Raw genomic sequence first — 18,337 nt, 5'->3', positions numbered from 1 at the left:
GGGGGGGGTCCTGTGTTTGGCGGTACTTTGGGCCTCAGTTTCACGCGAAGTAGTGGAAGAAATGCACCCCAAACTTCAGTTTTCCCAGCGCCGCCCGAACTTGTGGGACCTGGCGGGTTTCGATGTTACCAAACTGGAGCTTGATGTGACTCGGTTTGTGCCCCACGTCAGCCCCCTACCACTGTGAGCCCCTTTCTGACAGGCCCGGATCCGCTCCACAAAGGCGCTCCAGAGCAACCGATTATGATGAAATAGCTGCTGTAACTAAAGTATGATTGTAGTCCAAGGTTTCCCTGATGGCACGTGGGCGAGAAATCAAGACCCGGAAATATATTTTAAAGAAGGCTTAAATGGTCTTTATTCAGGTTAGGATCGATTCCCTTCGTTGGCATCGCCCCAAGTGAGAAATTTGGGATGTTTTCAAATTCAGGGTAAACTTTTTGTTGAAGTATACCATCACCTCTCCCCGCCCCTCCCCTACCCACTCCTGCCATGGAGTCACTTAAAACAACTCTTAGGTAAAGTTTCCAAGACCACTACTGTACATCTTCACAGAAGCAGACAGCCTCATTTACCGGAGGTCAGCAAAGGACAAGGTATAATCTAGTTTCAAGCAGATACAGACTACCGCTTCAAATTATTTCTAAATTTATGCAGGAACTAAAACCAAACTCACTGCAGTTGAGTCGTTTCCGACTCATAGCAACCCTATAAGACAGGGTAGAACTGCCCGTTGGGTTCCCAAGACTTTAACTCTTGATGGGAGTAGAAAGCCTCATCTCTCTCCCAAGGAACAGCTGGTGGTTTCAAACTGCTGACTTTGAGTTTAGTAGCCCAACCTGGAACTGCTGTGTCACCAGGGTTCCCCCCCTATGCACCCCATCCCCCAAGAAAGCAGTAGATCATTTTATTATTTCATGGGGTTAAATAAATGGTGAAGTGTAATCTTCGACATACAGTAAAACCTGAGGATACTGGAACCAGTGTGAAGCAGAGAGAAAAAAAATGATAGGTGGTTAAAAAAAATAAAGTGGTGAGAATGCACCTTGTCAAAGGAAGAAAACTGGAGACCCAGAAAAACAAAACAATCCCCATCAAGTTCCAGCACTTAAAGTTTCATTCACTTTCTCAGCAAGAAGCACCTCTCCTCCAAAAGCAGACCCTGTTTCATAAAACAAGAGAGAATTCCCCAACATCTGTTTCATGTCTCAGACTAGGTGGGATGCCCCCAGGCCTTTGATGAGGCTTCCAAGGAAGGAGAGACTAGAGGTCCAGTTAGTGGCTTTATGAGGTCGTTAGATGCACATGGTGTGTTAGGCTGGGTTGACTAGAGAAACAAATCCAGTGACCCTCATATATGTGTGTGAGAGAGCTTTCTATCAAGAAGTAGTTATAGATCAAGAAAACATCCCAGCCCAGTCCAGATCAAGTCCATAAGTCCAATACTAGACCATAAGTCCAATACTAGACCATAAGTCTGATCCTAGTCCATAAACCCCTCTTCAGACTCATGTAGCCACAAGTAATGGTGCAAAATGCAGGAAGATGCCAGTGGGTGAAAAGTCTTGTGGATCCAATGGCAGTGTAAGCATCATAGGGCTGGCACAGGTTTCCAAGTGGCTTGCGGGCAGGAAGGTGAAGCAGAGAGAGAGAGTGGCCCTCCTCCAAAGAGCCATTCCTCTTGGCCCCCACAAATGAGGTGATCAGGCTGTGACTTGATTGACAAGCTAAGCTCCACCCATATCTTCTTATGGGTGCCGTGTTGGCACAAAAAAGCTAACTGTCACGCCTGGATCTTGGAATTGAAACATACGTGGAGCTGACTTCTGACCTTACTGTGCACTGGCACTGGAAGCATTACTTAGCCGGCACCAGCTTGCTCGTTGTGTGAAATGAAGAGGCTCTAGGGAGAGCTTGTGACAGCACATGCCTGGCATTTCATTCACCCTCCTTTCGTGTGGCCAGTTGTTTTTGTTTTATTTCTCACAAAGATAGGTTTAACTTGGTGAGTATAGACTTTTTGTTGTTGTTGTTTGGACAAACTGACAGGAAATAAGACACTCTTTAAAGGAGTTTAAAAGCCTTTCATTTTCTAAACGCCGATCCACCAATGTTTCCGTGTACAGTTGAGTGGCACTGATGACACCCAGTGAGCTGTGCACCCTTTCTCACCCTCCCTGGTGAGTCCTCCCTCCCTTATTAGCATAAACTCCCCACCCCTTCCTAGTCTTTTGAGTTTCGCTTCTCAGTTCGATCCAGAATCATTCTTAAAAGAGGATAATGCTCAAGGGGCGGCACCCTTTTACTAGCTAAGCTAACTGTTGCTGGGTTTTACAGTGACTTTGCGGGTTATTTTTGTTGCCAGTGTAAAGCTTACCTCAGGGCTTCAGCCACCCTGCATGGTTCCAGAAAGTCTAGAATCCGTCAGGATTTGACATTCTAGTCTACAATTCCCACCCTCTGATTGGGTTTCTCTGATGGAATCTTTGAATAAAATGTTCAGTGATGATAGGCAGCACCCATCAGTTCCTTAGGTGTCAAGGCAAAGGAGACCGTAGCGCCTGGAGGCAGTTAGCCACACATTCCAGGTTCTGTCCTATGTCCGACTCTCCTCTGTTGTTCCGATACAGACAGACCAGTTGTGCTTGGACGGATACAGACAGACCAGTTGTTGTGCCTGGACGGCCTCTGGCCAACTCTGACGACCCTAAGTAGTATGCAGTGAACTTGGAGATGGAAGCAAACTCGCTGCCATTGAATTGGTTCTGAGTTAAGCAACTCTCTAAGACAGAGTAGGACTGCCCCTTAGGAGTTCTTCCTCAGAGTGAAGTATGGTTTCAAACTGCTGACCTTCAGGTTAGTGGCCCAAATCATAACCCACTACACCACCAGTGTGGTCTTGGAAGTAGAAACACTAAGTATGTTAGGCCATTTTAGCTAGTATATCCATGCAACCAGGACCCTAAACCCACAAGCCAAGAAAATAAATCCCTTGAGGTATTGGGTTGTACATAAGCCATCTCAGTATCTTTTTAAAAATTTATTGTTGTTACTGGAAATATGTACAACTTTTGCCGATTCATGTGTACAACCTCCACCAATTATAGTAACAGCTGTACAACCCTGTACTTGACCTCTGCAATTTGTCCACCTCTGCTAACCCTTTTCCCCGTTCCTTCCAACCTCTGGAAACTACTGTTAAACACTGACCTCTGTATGTACCTTTTCTTGTCTCTTTATATATGTGATATCATAAAACAGTTGTCCTTTTGTGACTGGCTTATTTTGCTCAGTATAATATCTTCAAGTTCCATCATGATCAATGGAGAAAATATTGAGGTTGTCAAGGATTTTATCTTACATGGATCCATAGTTAATGCCCATGGAAGCCAAAGCAAATCTGATGCACAGACTTCTTTTAAGTGGTCAAGATGTCACTTCCTGGACTAAGGTGCTCCTGATCCAAGCCATGGACTTTTCAGTTGCCTCATGTGCATGACAAAGTTGGACATTGAATAAGGAAGACAAAGAAGAATCTATGCATTTGAATTGTGGTGCTGGTGGAGAATAGTCTAAGTACCGTGGAGTACCAAAAGAACCAACAATGCCTCTGTAAGTATGGAGAGGCTTTGAACATGTTGTCGGGAGAGACTAGCTGCTGGGAAAGGGCGTCCTGGTTGGTAACGTGGAGAGGCAGACCCTCAGTGAGATGGATTGATACAGTGGCTCAAACAGAACGATTGTGAGGTTGGCGAAAGACTGGGCAGTACTTTGTTCTGTTGTGCATTCTCACTATGAGTTAGAGCCAACTTGTCAGCATCTAACAAGAAAGATAATTTCTAGTACTTGGCACTTTCAGGTAAGCATTGGTATGTCAACCGTAAGGTGGGTAGTTCAAAGTCATCAGCTGCTCCTCTGAAGACAGATGAGGCTGTCTGCACCTGTACAGACTCACAGTTCTGAAAGCCTACACAGGATTACTGAGTTGGAATTGACTCAATGGCACTGGGGTTTGGGGGTTTTTTTGGTTTGTTTCTTTGTCTTGTATTCTAGATTAGAAGCTACTTTGTTAGTTGAGAAATATTTTAAAAAATAGGACTGTAACATGTAAAATTTAATTTGCTCACTACAACTTTTGGCAAGATCAGTTTTAAGTAAAATATATCAAATAGGAATTAAAGACTAAAAAACACACAGACCAATGGGGTAGAATCGAGCGTTCCAAGGTAAATCAACGAGCCATTGATTCTCGACAAGGCTGCCCGGTCTACTGGCTGGAGAAAGAAGAAACGGTGTTGGGAGAATTAGATGTGCATATGCAGAAAAATGAGGTTCCGCGCCTCACATCAAGCAAAAACTGATTCAAAATGGATAGAGGACCTGAATGTGCAAACTAAAGCCACCACATTGTTAGTTAGAAGGAAATGCTACCAGGCCTGGTGGTTAACAACGGACGATGTAATGTCAGAACAGAAGCACGAGCAGCGCAAGAAACATAAATTAATGGGACCTCATAAAAGCAGTAACTGCTGCCCAGAAAGCAGAGAGATGTGCAGCAGGGGTGTCTGTGGGAATGAGATAGAGGCAGTCCCTGCGTTCTAAGTGGGTTCATTCTTAATCTCTCTTGAAGTTAAATCTGTGCATAGAGTAGAACGGGTAGGGAGCCTTCCTACATAACGTTCCTGAGTCAAATGCTCGTCTCAGTACACAGTAGGTAGTGTACCTTGCTATAAGGAACCCTGGCGGCGTGGCGGTTAGGTGCTGGGCTACTGACTGCAAAGTTAGCAGTTTGAAACCACCGGTCACTCCGCAAGAGAAAGAAGGGGCTTTCTACTCCCATCAAGAGGTACCTGTCTGGAGAATTTGCAGAGGGCAGTTCTACCCTGCCTCATCGGTCCCTGTGAGCTGGCATAGGCCCAGTGGCAGTGAGTTGTTATTGTTGTATCTTTCTGTGCTTAAAAGGCACTAGAGGAAACACTTCCAGAAAACACGAAAACAGTCTTACATTAACAGTACAGAATCAAGAGCTATGTTTTTGATGTGTATTACAAGTGCTTGTTTGTTATTATGAACTGTTCAGTTCTTAAATATAAGAGCCTTTATATGGGTTGGTTTAAAACCACAGATATTCATAACCCTGGACTTCCAGTTTCTGATAAGAATCTAGTAATCAAACCAAACCAAATCAAGAACATAACCACAAAAAGACAACTACGTCATAAAATGGGCAAAGGACTTAAACAGATACTTCACCAGATGAGCAATCAAATGACTACTGTGTAACCCACTGCCCTCACATTTAATGTGGTGGTTCACTGTAACTCCTGCCCGCAGAGAACAGCCTGACAGGTTTCCAGGCTGTCAGTCCTTATGGAAGCAGACTGCCACAGCTTGTCCCTGTGAAGCAGAGAATGGGCTGGAGCACCAGCCTCTAGGTTGTCAACCAAGTACTTGAACGGCCATGCCACCAAACCCAAAACTCTACAGAGTCCATGCTGACTCAGAGGGACTTCCTAGGACAGGGTAGAACTGCCCCTGTGAGTTTCTGGGACCAGTTCTTTATGGAAGTAGAAAGCCCTGTCTTTTCCCCTCGGAGCTGCTGGGGTTAGCAGCCCAGTGTGCAATCACTACACCGCCAGGGTTCCTAAAAGCTCATCCTCCTTAGCCCCCAGAGAGAGCGAGCACAAGGAGCTATCATGGCATTCTCACCAGGATGTCAGAGATGAAAATCAGTATTGACCATGTGGGGAACTTGGAGCTCTTCCCCATGGTTGGTGCAGATGCAAAATGGTACAGCCCTTGTGGGAAACAGTGTGGAGGTGTACGTGGACACCGTGTTCATAAGCCATGAGTAGAAACCACCTGAATGCCCATCCACAGGCGAATGGATCAACAGGCTAGGGAGTACTCCTCAGGAGAGAACAATGAAGTCTTGACGGTTTCAATTGTTTGATCTCTTGATTGCTGCTTTCATGAGCATCAGTCGCGGGTCCCAGCAAGATGAAATCCTTCCGTCTTGTTTCCGTTTATCATGTTACCTGTTGGTCTGCTTGTCAGCATTTTGGCTTCCTGTGCTTTGAGTTGCAGTCTATATTGAAGCTGCGGTCCTTGATCATCAGCAAGGGCTTCAAGTTCTCCTCACTTTCAGCAAGCAAGGTTCAGAGTCTTCCTCCAACCCCCATGCCAAATTTTCTCCATCGAATCCAGAAGTTATCTTTATGTGTTTTTAATTATTTTTCTCTTTCAAAAGACATAGATGCTTTTGTTTGTTTACAGTTTCACTTTTTCTGAAGAATTCCTTCTTTTTTTTTTCTTTTTTCTTTTTTAACATTTTATTAGGGGCTCATACAACTGTTATCCCAATCCATACACACATCAATTGTGTAAAGCGCATTTGTACATCGTTTCTCAGAATTCCTTCTTCTTGAGAAGGACGTTTTAGAAGGATCCTGTCCATTCCCTGGACATTAGCACATCCCAGTCAACCCTGATCCAACCCCAGTTCTTCCCTCCTGGCAGCCCTGATTATGGTTTCTCCTTCCTTTCCACAAACGCTGACATCAGCACGGATGTCATTTGTAGGCCACGGAGCTAACAGAAAGCTGCAGAATAAAACCCCACGGGAGATGCTAACCAGTTTTTGCTCCTTCCCTCTGCTGTGTGCCACATGCTCAAAGAGAACATGACCTCGTCTTAACAGAGCACGCAGTGTGCAACTTCAGGGCACCAAACACCTCCCCGGGTGCCCCTACAGCTTTGCGCTAACTCTTATCCTCATAACCTGAAATGCTGCCAGGCTCCAGAGGTGTGAAGGTGTTCCTGGACATTGAGGCAAAAACCCAAGAAAGTGAGTACAGGTCACGTCACCACTGGCCCAGAACATTCTTTGTTCCTCTGCCCAGTGGGAATTCTCAATGTAGCCTATAGACGGAACAATTTTGAGAACTAGATTTCTCCAGTCCTCCCATTGACATGGTCTAGGGCAGTGGTTCTCAACCTTCCTCATGCCGCGGCCCTTTAATACAGTTCCTCTTGTTGTGGGGACCCCCCAACCATAACATTATTTTCGTGGCTACTTCATCACTGTCATTTTGCTACTCTTAGGAATCGGGCGACCCCTGTGACAGAAACCTTTCGAGCAGTGGCTCTCAACCTTCCTAATGCCACCGCCCTTTAATACAGTTCCTCCTGTTGTGGGGAACCCCCAACCATAACATTATTTTCGTGGCTACTTCATCACTGTCATTTTGCTACTCTTAGGAATCGGGCGACCCCTGTGAAAGGGTCTTGGGTCCCCAAAAGGGTCATGACCCACAGGTTGAGAACCACTGGTCTGGGGCCCGCTGTTAGGTGCTGTCAGAATTCTGACACAGCAACCCTATGTCCAAAAGATTCTAAACACGGCCCTCTCATCATCCTCATGGCTGCATCGGAACCATTATGTCAGCCCAGCTCATGGGGGTCTTCCTCTTTTTCAGTGACCCCACTTTACCAAGCCTGATGCCCTTCTCCAGGGACTGGTGTCTCCTGACAGCATGTCCAGAGTACATAAGACAGAGTCTCTCTAGCCTCACTCCTAAGGAGCTGTCTGACCACTTCTTCCCTGTCAGATTTGTCTGTTCTTCCGGCAGTCCACGGCATATTCCGTATTCTTCACCGAGACTATAACTCACAGCCACCAACTCTTCATCCTTCCCTCTTCATTGTCCAGCTTTTGCTAGAGAGGGGTGATTGAGAAGGCCATGGCGTGGACCAGATAGAAGCTCCGTAGTCCTCCAGGTGACACTTTTGGTTTTTTGCGCATTAAAGCAGCTTTTGCAGTAGATTTGCTCAGTACAATACAACCTTCGGTACAATACAACTGCTGCTTCTGTGGGCATAGATTGTGGAATCAAGTCAAGTCCTCGGCAACGTGACTATTTCCTCCACTTATCTGGATGTTGCTTATTGGTCCTGGGTGAGGGTTCTGTCTTCTTGATGTGGTGGAATCACCTGCACTGAAGACTGTAGCCTTGGTTCTTCCTTGGGAAGTGCTTCACACCTCTCTGCTTTTACCAAGCAAGGCTGTGTCACCTGCATATCGGAATTTGCTCCTGAGATGTTCTCTACCCCTGGGCCACATGATTCTCTGTGTAGGCCACCCTCGACTTGCTCAGCACCTGGATGGAGTTAAGTAGTCATTCGACCTAATGATTCTATTCCACAGTTCCTTCACCTAACGCAGTATTTCTCACCTGGAGGTGACTGCTTTTTGGAGGACCCTGGGCAGTGTCTGGAGCTACATTTCATTGGCACCGTAGGGAATTACTGGCATCTAGGGTATAAAAGTCAAGGCTGCTGCTGAGTGTCCTGACCATAAGCCTTCTCCCAGCCCCAAATGTCACTAGTGCTCAGGCTGAGACACCTGCACCTAAAGACCTCAGAACACTCTGACATCTATAATCTCCTTCAGCCTCGCCATTGTTGATACCACTAGATCTATGAGCTCCTGTGTCCTACCCACTTGGGGGTCTCCTCCGCTGGTCACTGTTGTTGTTGTTAGGTGCCATCGAGTCGGTTCCGACCCATAGCAACCCTGAGCACAACAGAATAAACCACTGCCCGGTATTGTGCCATTCTCACAGTCATTTCCATGCCTGAGCCCATACTGTGCCCATCAGTAGGAGTTTAGTAATTGTTTGGATTTAAATAAAGGATTCAAACCTGCTGACTGCCGTTGAGTCGATTCCAACTCACAGTGACCAGAAATCTTCAGCGAGAAGGTCACCTCAGCTTTCCCCTGCGGAGCAGCTGGGAGTTTATCCACGGGTCCTGCAGCTGCCCACCCAGCACACAGCACTGCCAGGGCTCCTCCAAGCACCCAGACACCGACTCCCTCATGCATTGCCACTGATTCACGGGGCCACTTCAGGACAAAGCAGAACTGCCCCCGTGGTTTCCAAGGCTGCCAATCTTTATAGAAACAAAGCCTCAGCTTTCTCCCCTGGAGCCACTGGTGGTTTTTGAACTGCTGACCCCACAGTTAGCAGTGCAGCGTGTTACCCACTATGCCATCAGGGCCCCGTTTAAAGAATTAAAAGTCTGCATAAATAATGTGGTGGCAGAGATGGAATGGCTCAGCATGCTTAGCTGGAACTCAATAACTACTGTTCAAACGCTTACGTAAAGCTGTGGCAGAGGAAATGGCAATGAAGCTCGGAGGGGCAGAGAGAACCTCAGTGTGGCATGGCTGCCTCGTGAGAATACGGTCTGTTTGAAACACTGAGAAGTTTGACTTGGCCAGAACCCAGAATGTCACTCAAGTGCACAGAGAAGACAGCATGATAAAATGGCAAGAAGTGGAGTGGTGTTGGAGGTTAGTTGATTGGAGTGGAGGAGGTGAGGGAACTGTGGGGCTGAGCCATTCCCACGGAACTCAGAGCCGACCAAAATGGAAATCAGATATAGTATCAGAAAGAAAGCGGAGCCAGGAGCCAGTCGGCAGTACATGGGGAAGAGTGATCAGAGAAGTGTCTAAGTGAGGGTGTGGGAGTATCATCTGGAAGCTGCACCGGGGAGCCAGAAAGGCATTGGCCTCATTTCCCTCTGCAGAAACCGCATGTGAGCCTGTTAGAGAATGGGCAGCACTCGGGTCATGGAATAAACTCACCAGCAAACCCCCTGCCATCACTCAGTGCCAACTCAAGCTGGCCTGTAGGACAGTAGGGCTGCCTTGTGGCTTGCTGAGGCTTCAGCTTCATGAGAGCAGAAAGCCTCCTCTTTCTTCCAGGGAACCAGCTGGTGGTGTTGAACCTCTGACCCTGCAGTTAGCAGCCCAGCACGTAACCTGCGACACCAACAAGGCTCCTCTAACTGTGGCATACTTCTCAACAAGACGTAAAAAAGAGCTAGCAATAAACACAACTTAGGCGAACTTCCAGGGAACTGGACTACATGATTCTATTTCTAGGTAGTCCTCGATTTATGATGCCTTTTGAGTTAGGGCGCATCCAACCTCTGCTTTGTTTTTATGTGCTGACAGCTTATTTTTAGGAATATGTACTACAGACTATGTTGCAGCATATAATTTGCTGTTACCATCATTCTCATGCCAGTCCCCAAAGACAGAGCAGAGGTTGTATTTATAAAAATACTGATAACAAAAGGCAATAATAATGAACACTTTAAAAAATGAGGTATTCAACTTTTGGCAGAACCTACTTAACGATGGACTCATTAGAATGTAACCCCATTAGTTACACTGAAATGTAAGTCAGACTGTGTTTTTAACATTTTTCAAATGATAAGGAAAACAGATTAGGTGTCTGGGGTCTTCAAGGCTTGAATTCAAACAAGCAGCCATCGAAGTGAAGCTGAGGATCATGGGCTCCCAAACTGCCACCCCCTCTTCAGAAGAAAATTACTCAGTGCCCCCTTGGCAGCTAAAAACCCTTGTACTGTACCCCATAATCTAAGATTAAATGTAGGCATCTGCTTTTGCAGCTCCCTGGATCATCACAGTGCACCCTGCCCACCCACTCCCCACCCCTGGAGTATAGTATCATCCACTGTAGGAAATACTGGCTTAGAAGATGGTGGGTAGAAGGGTTTTGGATCAGTGCCCCCTCCTCTACCCCACGACTACTTCCAGCCCAGCGTTCGGAGATGCACGCTCCAGGGTACTGAATGTGCACAAGTGGTGCTGTAAGTAGCACTGGTGCCACTGTGGGTTAGGCATTCGGCTGCTAATTGGAAGGTCAGCAGTTCTCACCGGCTAGTCGCTCCAAGGGGGACAGATGAGGCTGTCTGTTTCACATTCACCCTGCTCTGTTCAGCAGGGGTGGGGAACCTTGTTTCTGCCGTAGGCCATTTGGGTATTTATAACATCATTCACGAGCCATTCAACACCATACATTTTAAAACTAGCCTACTATATTTGGTCACACATTCCCCTAACTCACCCCTAATGTGATGGCTGGAACTGTTTCTCTTTGGTGAGGCATGTGATCTTAGCTGGTATTGATTTCTCGGGCCTCGGAGGGCCCTCAGGCCAGATGTTCCCCACCCCTTCCATACAGGGTTGCTTGAGTCAGACTCGACTTGACTGCAGTGAGGCTGGTTTGGGAGCCCTGGTGGTATGGTGGCTACATGGTGGCTGTGATCCATCCCCATGGTCAGCAGTTCAAAACCACTAGCAGCTCCAAGGGAGAAAGACTGGGCTTTCTACTCCCGTAAGGAGCTGCAGTCATGGAGACCCACATGGAGTTGCTATGAGTAGTCGGCATTGGCTCGATGGCAGTGAGGGCGCGGGCTAGCTAACTGCAATTTTGAGAGACGCTTTTCTCTCCCAGAGCATTGCCTTGCTTTGACGGGTGGAAGTTCTCTTTGGTTTCATTCTGATTGCCAGGCACACGGATACCTTCCTAGTTTGTGAGGAGTTTAGACGTGCATTAGGCGAGTGAACAGAGTGAGCTGTAGGAATCTGATGGACAGTAGCCCTAAGGGCGAGGAGCAGAGGGGTAACCAGCCTTTCTGGCCGTGTGTTTTGCCGGCGTCGGGGACAGGTACCAGTGCATGAACTAGCCAGATGGACTGTGTGTATGTATGCGCTGGAAGCGATCGCCTGTTGGTTGGAAAGTCATGCAGAGAATTTGAGGGAGGGAGTGATGGGGCAGCAGTCAAGTGCGAGGGGCACAGGAAGCATTGGAGGTGACGCACTGGTGTACCCCTAGGCCAAAACATACCGAGTTAGACGCTTTAAAATCCGTGTCATTTGTGTGTCACGTGTGCCTCAGTACAGCTGTTTCTGAACATGAATCTGCCCTGGGTAGTGTCCGAGGCCAATTCTGATGGTTTGGTGGGGAACGGCCTCCTGAGGAGAGCACATCTGAGCTGACTAACCCTTTTGAAGAAGGGCCACCAGGCCGGATGAGCTGGGAAGCTGTCTACCGGGCTGTGTAGGGTCTGTTAGCCACAGTCGGTCAGGGATGAGCAGGGAAGCCGTCCCCACAGCCACCAGTGGAAGCTGCCCTTTAGAATCAAGGCCTGGGGCAGACGAGCCAGCCGGTGACCTCGCTCGAGTGCAGCACAGTGATGATGCTCCCTGCCTTCTTCTTCTTCCAGGAAGCTGCTGGCAGCCTGCTGGAAGCAGAGTGGGGGGCGGTGACGTGGGTGACGGGGCCACGCAAGCACTGACATCCTCCTTGTTCTCTTCCCCTGCAGCTTTTCCTCCCCTCCATGAGAAAGAAGCCTGCGCTGGCCGATGGCAGCAACCCCGATGGCGACCTCCTGCAGGAACACTGGCTGGTTGACGACATGTTCATCTTCGAGAACGTGGGCTTCACCAAGGACGTGGGCAACATCAAGTTTCTGGTGTGCGCAGACTGTGAAATTGGACCGATTGGCTGGCACTGCCTAGATGACAAGAACAGTTTCTACGTGGCCTTGGAACGGGTTTCCCATGAGTGACTGAAGGGTGGGGACCTCAGCTCCACCCCCAACTATAAAAACTACTCCCACAAGAACTGGCATGTAAGCTGATAGAATTGTCCCTCTGCCTCCCGTGTCCATTAGGAGTCCCAGCAGGTCCCCCGGCACAAGCACAGGACCGAGCCCCAAGTGCATGCCTCTCGCTTGGCTGGCTTCCTTCCCATTTCCTCACCTCCCTTCCCCACAGGTGTGGGACACTGGAACATCTCTCCTCCTCCTCGCACCCTCGCTCTGCTGCTCGGGCTCCATTTTGCCCCAGCACCTGGCCAGGTGCTCTAGAAGAGCAGTAGCAACCTTTCAGCCACCACAACAGGTGACAAAGGGTGCTCCTGAGCCGATGTTTGGCGTGCTGCGGTTTCCCCTCTCCAGGCAGCATACCCGTGTTTCAGAGGGGCTGCAGTATTTAAATCACTAATCAGAAATACATCGCTCTGGGTATACCTCTAGCCCCGGGCTGGAGAGCTTCTTCTGAAGGCTGGTAGTGACATTTGATTGTTCAGATGAACTCTGCCCTTTTCCTTTTAAATCCTGATGAGGTTTTTCTCTAACAACTTCTTACTGCTGTAGCCCAGAAGTTGAAAATCAGGCCTGTAACCCTGTCGGGCAACTGATCCAAATGACACATGAGTCTGTAGTTCTGTCTCATCTGCACAGGTAACTGTTTTCCTTTCTTCTTAGGGAAGGCGTCTTGAGAGGGCAGGATCATCAGTTAACATAACCCACCGGCCAGGAGGGTTTCCCCTGGTGACTGCGGGCTATGAGCAATTGCGCGATTGCCTCTCCCCCAGTGGCTCCAACAGTGTGATGTTCTGATCGCTTGTTTAATTACCAGTGTGATGTTCTCCTGATCACTCGCTTCATGATTTCCAGTAGTTCTGTCAATTTTTTCTGAAGTGACTCACCTTCTTAAGGGATCTCCAAAACCATGTTTCAGTGATCCTCCCCGTCTCTCTGAGGGTTCGCGAGGTCTAGACTTGCGATGAGGACTGAGTAAAGGCTCTCCCATCTTCCGTCCTTTCCTTGGCATCGGCTTGCTGCTTCTGCCTCCTCCAGTTGTAAGCGAAGGGCCCCACTGTCAGTAAAGGGAGAGCCTTGGACACAGTTCTGCAGCCATCCTTGTTAGCTGGCGTTGCATCGATTGTGATGCATGGCGCCCCATGGCTGCAGAGTGAAGCTGCTCCACAGGGCTTTCTGAAGCAGAGCACCGGACCTGTCTAACAAGGTGCCTCTGGGTAGGCCTGACCTACCAACCTTCCAGCTACTAGTCAGGTGCTTAACCCTTTGCAGCACCCAGGGACTCCACAACGAGCCAACTCCCTGAGAAAAGTGGCTTCCTTCCTTGTCGGGGGGCCTGAGTGACCTCTAGCCATTCCATCTAGAAGTGAGAAAACCGTTCTTTCCAGAAAAACAGCCAGATGCCCTTTATTATGGCATTTAAAGGAAATCAGCTGTGAGAATGATCACTCAAGTCTGAAGTAGTAAAGTAAAGGAGTAACCCTAAGTAGACAACCTCCTGGGGCATCAAAGGAGCTCTGGTGATGTAGTGGGTTTCATGTTCAAGGCTACCAGCCACTCTGTGGGAGAAAGCTGAGGCTTTTCACTCCTGTGAAGACATCCAGTCTCAGAAGCCCCGGGGCAGTTCCTCTGGGTCAGCGTCCACTCAGTAGGTGTGAGTGAAACCTATGAAGCTCTTCTCCTCACAAGCCTAGCCTACACAAGTAATTTTTCTATACAATTAGGCTTTTAACTGTTAAGGCTTTTTTTAAATCACAGAGTAGTACGCTTGTTGCAAATGAATCCAAAACATCCATGGGATTTTTGGCTGGTGGTCATGTGTATACCCTCCGTATTTCGGTGTGTGCACGTGCGCTTCTGTGCCTGAGACTAGAAAGTGGCAACATCCGTGTAGGTCGTGCAGGAACCGGCTGTGATTCCTTCTGAGGTACACAGCAGTTGCTGTGAGGAGGAGCCACCGGGCAACTGACAGCAACAACGGTGTGTTGGTGTTAAGAAATAGAGCTCATACTGTGCTCTTTGATAACTTGCTTTTTCTCCTGTATCACAATAGGGTGAGCGCCATCCCATGTCAGTGGAGACCCGTCTGTGTCTACTGCTGTCTTTAGTACCCCTTGTCTTGCTGTACCATAATCCGTTTGTCCAATCCACCACTGGGCTGTTTTCCAGGTTCTTCCTCTTAGAAACATGGACACAGCCTGTCCCCTTGTCGTCACGTCTGTGCACACATTCGTAACGTTTTTTCTTGGCTTTCATGATTAGAAAATGGAACTACAGAGGATGGATAGTTTTCAAACACCACTGTATTGACACAAACTTACCCTGAAGCTGTACTGATTTGCCCTCCTCCTGCAGTGTAACAGGGCAGTCCTTTCCCTTAGCCCTTACTAACACTGGGTATTTATTATGATAAAAATACTTTATCTCTTTAATAGAAGAAAATAGTATCTAATTTCAATTTGCATTTATTCATAATGAAATTTTTATTTCCTTTAAAAAAATTTTTTATATCCTTACTGGTTGTCTATTTATTGTTTCTTGGTTTGTTTGTTTTTTCTTTTTTTGAGGATCGTCAAACCTTGTTGCCTCAGCAGTCACAAGTGTCAAGTTAGCAATTCTGCCTTTCTGTTTGATGTGGGTGAAATAAAGGCATTTCAACAGTGGCGACTAGAGTTCTGTGTATCCTGGAGAAGAGTATAAAATTAGAGGGAGCAGAGGGGAGCTGAACCCTGAGCTTTAGGCTTTATCTTGAAGGCTGTCAACTAGTTACCCCATCTCTTAGTGCCTGGTATACACAAGAATGCCATCTTTCCATTCCTTCAATGGACGTTAGGTAAATATATGAGTCAGGTAGCTGCTGTGCACCTGGGTAGATGGAGGTAAGCGTGCTTGCTGTTGGAAGTGAAGGAAGCTGTCCCTGTTGGGGAAGCCATGCATTTTTGCCAAGGCCTATTTGTTTCTGTTGCTTTTTTTTTTTTTTAAACAGAGGTAAAGATGGACAGTGGTGGGTTAAGATTAATGGGAGAAGCCTACCCAATCCTTAAAATGAGATTCTTCCTGCCATTGAATTGATGCTGACCCATCTAGGGACCCTATTAGACAGGATAGAACGGCTCCTGTCCTATGAGACTGAGACTGGTAGCTCTTTCTAGGGGGAGAAAGCCTCATCTTTCTTCCAAGAAGCAGCTGGTGGTTTCAAACTGCTGACCTTACCGTTAACAGCCCAATGTGTAACCACTATGCCACCAGGAGGTGGCATAAAATGAGATAAGGGGGATTTAATCAGGAAAAAGAACAAGAAAAAACTAACACATGACAGCAAGGAGACAAACCCCGGTGAGCCAGAACTGAAGATAGGGATGGAAAGCTGCTAAACAGAACAGATGTAGTCTGTCCACGGAACAAAGAAATTATACTGGCATTTGATTGGTTACTCTTTGGCTGAGGTCACAAGGAGGATGGGTTAGGGGGTGGGGAATAGGCTTCTCTTGAATAACTGGGTACAGACTTGATTTCAGGGAGTAATTTCACAGGTTTTCTGCCATAGTGTTGTATCCTTGAGGGGAGTGGTTCATAGAAACAGCGCTTATGGGAAACAGCTCTAACCAGATGTCTTAGGAATTCATGATCATTCTTCTCTCTGCACCGTCTGTCCCAGGAACTGCTTGTTAAAACAAGATACTTTAGGTAGTCTGGGAAACTTGAAATACAAAAACTGGCTTCAAGACCCCTTTAAAGATTGCTTAGGCCCGTTTCGCACAAAAAAGCCCCTCCATCAAGACTTTCTTCCGCATCCTGGCTTGATCCAAAAAAAGCAGCACTGCATTGGCCTTCATGGCTGCTAGCAAAATGATAAAGACCAGTGAAAAGTTTACGATAACTGGTCAGTGCAGCTAAGCCAACGTAGACTCCCGGGCAGACGCGGAAAGGCCAGTTAGACTCGCCAGAAACTGAACTTTAACTCAAACCAGGCCTGGTCAAAGGCTTCTAGAGCTCTGTCAACATTTTAGATGTTGCTAGCCTGGGGGCCACCGTACTCCTGTAACTAGCAAGGAGGACTTCCGTTCCTGGTAATGGTGAAGAGGTGGCTTGTCTGACCATCCAACTGAGGGCCACCAGAGAAACTAGACAGATGATTTCAGAAACCTGTTTCCAGGCATCAGAGCTAGCGTGTCTGCAGGATCACTCGACCGGGAGTACCGGGAAGGTAGAGGCCCAGACATGCGCTCAGTGGTAGCGACCAGTTAGTATTCTGGGGTATTTGCTAAAAATGGAGGAGGTTCCTCAGCAGCTAAGCAATGATTCTGATAGCTTTCTAGAAAGAATAAAGATGAGTCTGCCAAAGGGTGGTTGACCTGGTGAATGCCCCTCACTTTGGGCTGACAGCCTCATGCCTTTGCTCCCTGAGAATAAACATGAACCATAAAGCAGTAGAACGTAGGGCGCCCTTCTCAGGGGACTACAGTTCCGCTTCCAGTGGGCTCAGTCCTTGAAATTAGATTCAGGTGTCCCAGAGTGGTAGTAGCCCCTCAGAGTTTGACATAAACCAAAAAAACTCTCCCTACCACAAGCCGTCATCACCTTCCCATAGCTCAAATTATTTCTACCATCAAATGGGCTACTTCAATGTCCTGAATGCAGTAAAATGGAACTAGGTGACAGAGGAGGCAGGACAATAAATGGAGCAAGACAACAATGGGAACAGGCCCGTGGTGATGCAAGGATTTGGAGCAATCCGACTTTACAAGAACTGCCGGCCATGTATGAAGCCCGGATGGGCTGGAAAAGTACATCATGCCGGATAAAGTAGGTCACTGAGAGAGGAAGACGCTTCCAGAGATGGACTGACGGAGGCTTTGACAGTGAGCTCAAGCAGCAACCCTTGTAAGGAAGCTGCAGGCCAGGCTTGCTTCTGTCCGACACAGGTGGCTATGGGTTGGGAACTGCACCCAACACGTTCAAGGAGGCTCACAAGTTTGAGTGTCAGCAGATTGCTGGACATTTTTTTTAAAAACATTGAATTCTAGAAAAAAGTTGTTTTTTTAATCCATTTACTAAAATTAGGAATCCAGTGGGAACCCCCAAGGATATAGCCACCCACCTTTCAAGTCGGGTGGGACGCATGTCCAGAGATCATGTCTCAGCTAAGCAACAGACAAGCCTGCGAAGTGAACACTAATACGCAGGACGGACTCCTCAGCCATAAGGGAGAGAAGGGCCGCATCTGCTGAGATGCAAAGCCCTGGAGGCTGAATGGAAGTGGGAGACCCAGTGGGGGAGTGGGGAGAGTACCGTTACGCTGAAGGGTTGCAACTCATGTCAGGAGACAAAATGTGTGGAAATTGTGGATGGAAAACTAACTTGCTCTATACACATCCACCCAAACCACCATGTTTCACAGAAAGCAAAGATCAGCCAGTGGGAGGTTCCAGCTTAAGGTGACCAGACGTCCCGGTTTGGGCGGAACAGTCCTGATTTTTAATAATGTGTCCCGTGTCCCGCGGCGTTTTAAAACGGTCCCGATTTTGGGAAAGACTGCACGACAAGCTAGGGTATACGGTTTTCAGCTGCCATGTGGCTATTTCGCCAGGATATGAATTTTATCAATGGTGTCCCGCTTCACCAATGTTAAAATTTTGGTCACCTTATTCTAGCTGTAGAGAGAACAAGAAAACTGGGAGATGGGGGTTCACATCACGTGGTTAAGAAAACCCAAAATACACAGCATCACTGCAAAAAAAAAAAAGTGAAAGCACAGATTCCGGACAGACAGCCTACAGGCGGAATCCATCAGCCAGCCTTCTGGCCGATGCAGGCCAGGGAGCCTGGGAGCTAGGAAGTGCTTTTCACGGTT

General features: G+C 47.6%; 1 protein-coding gene across 1 annotated transcript in view; it reads left to right on the top strand.

The window, feature by feature from the left end:
- The window catches only part of RABIF (RAB interacting factor), a 15,745-nt gene extending 599 nt beyond the window's left edge, over positions 1–15,146 (top strand). The window contains exon 2 of the mRNA XM_004699814.2: positions 12,202–15,146. Within this exon, the coding sequence (XP_004699871.1) occupies positions 12,202–12,447 (246 nt within the window). The 3' untranslated portion in view covers positions 12,448–15,146. The remainder of the gene's footprint in view (positions 1–12,201) is intronic.
- Positions 15,147–18,337: the final 3,191 nt, after the last annotated feature.

The sequence above is a fragment of the Echinops telfairi genome, unplaced genomic scaffold, assembly GCF_000313985.2.
Source record: "Echinops telfairi isolate 266 unplaced genomic scaffold, ASM31398v2 ScPeMD7_7424;HRSCAF=8462, whole genome shotgun sequence".
Lineage (NCBI taxonomy): Eukaryota > Metazoa > Chordata > Mammalia > Afrosoricida > Tenrecidae > Echinops > Echinops telfairi.
The sequence above is the reverse complement of the archived record's forward strand: the minus strand, read 5'-3'. Positions and strand labels throughout refer to the sequence as shown.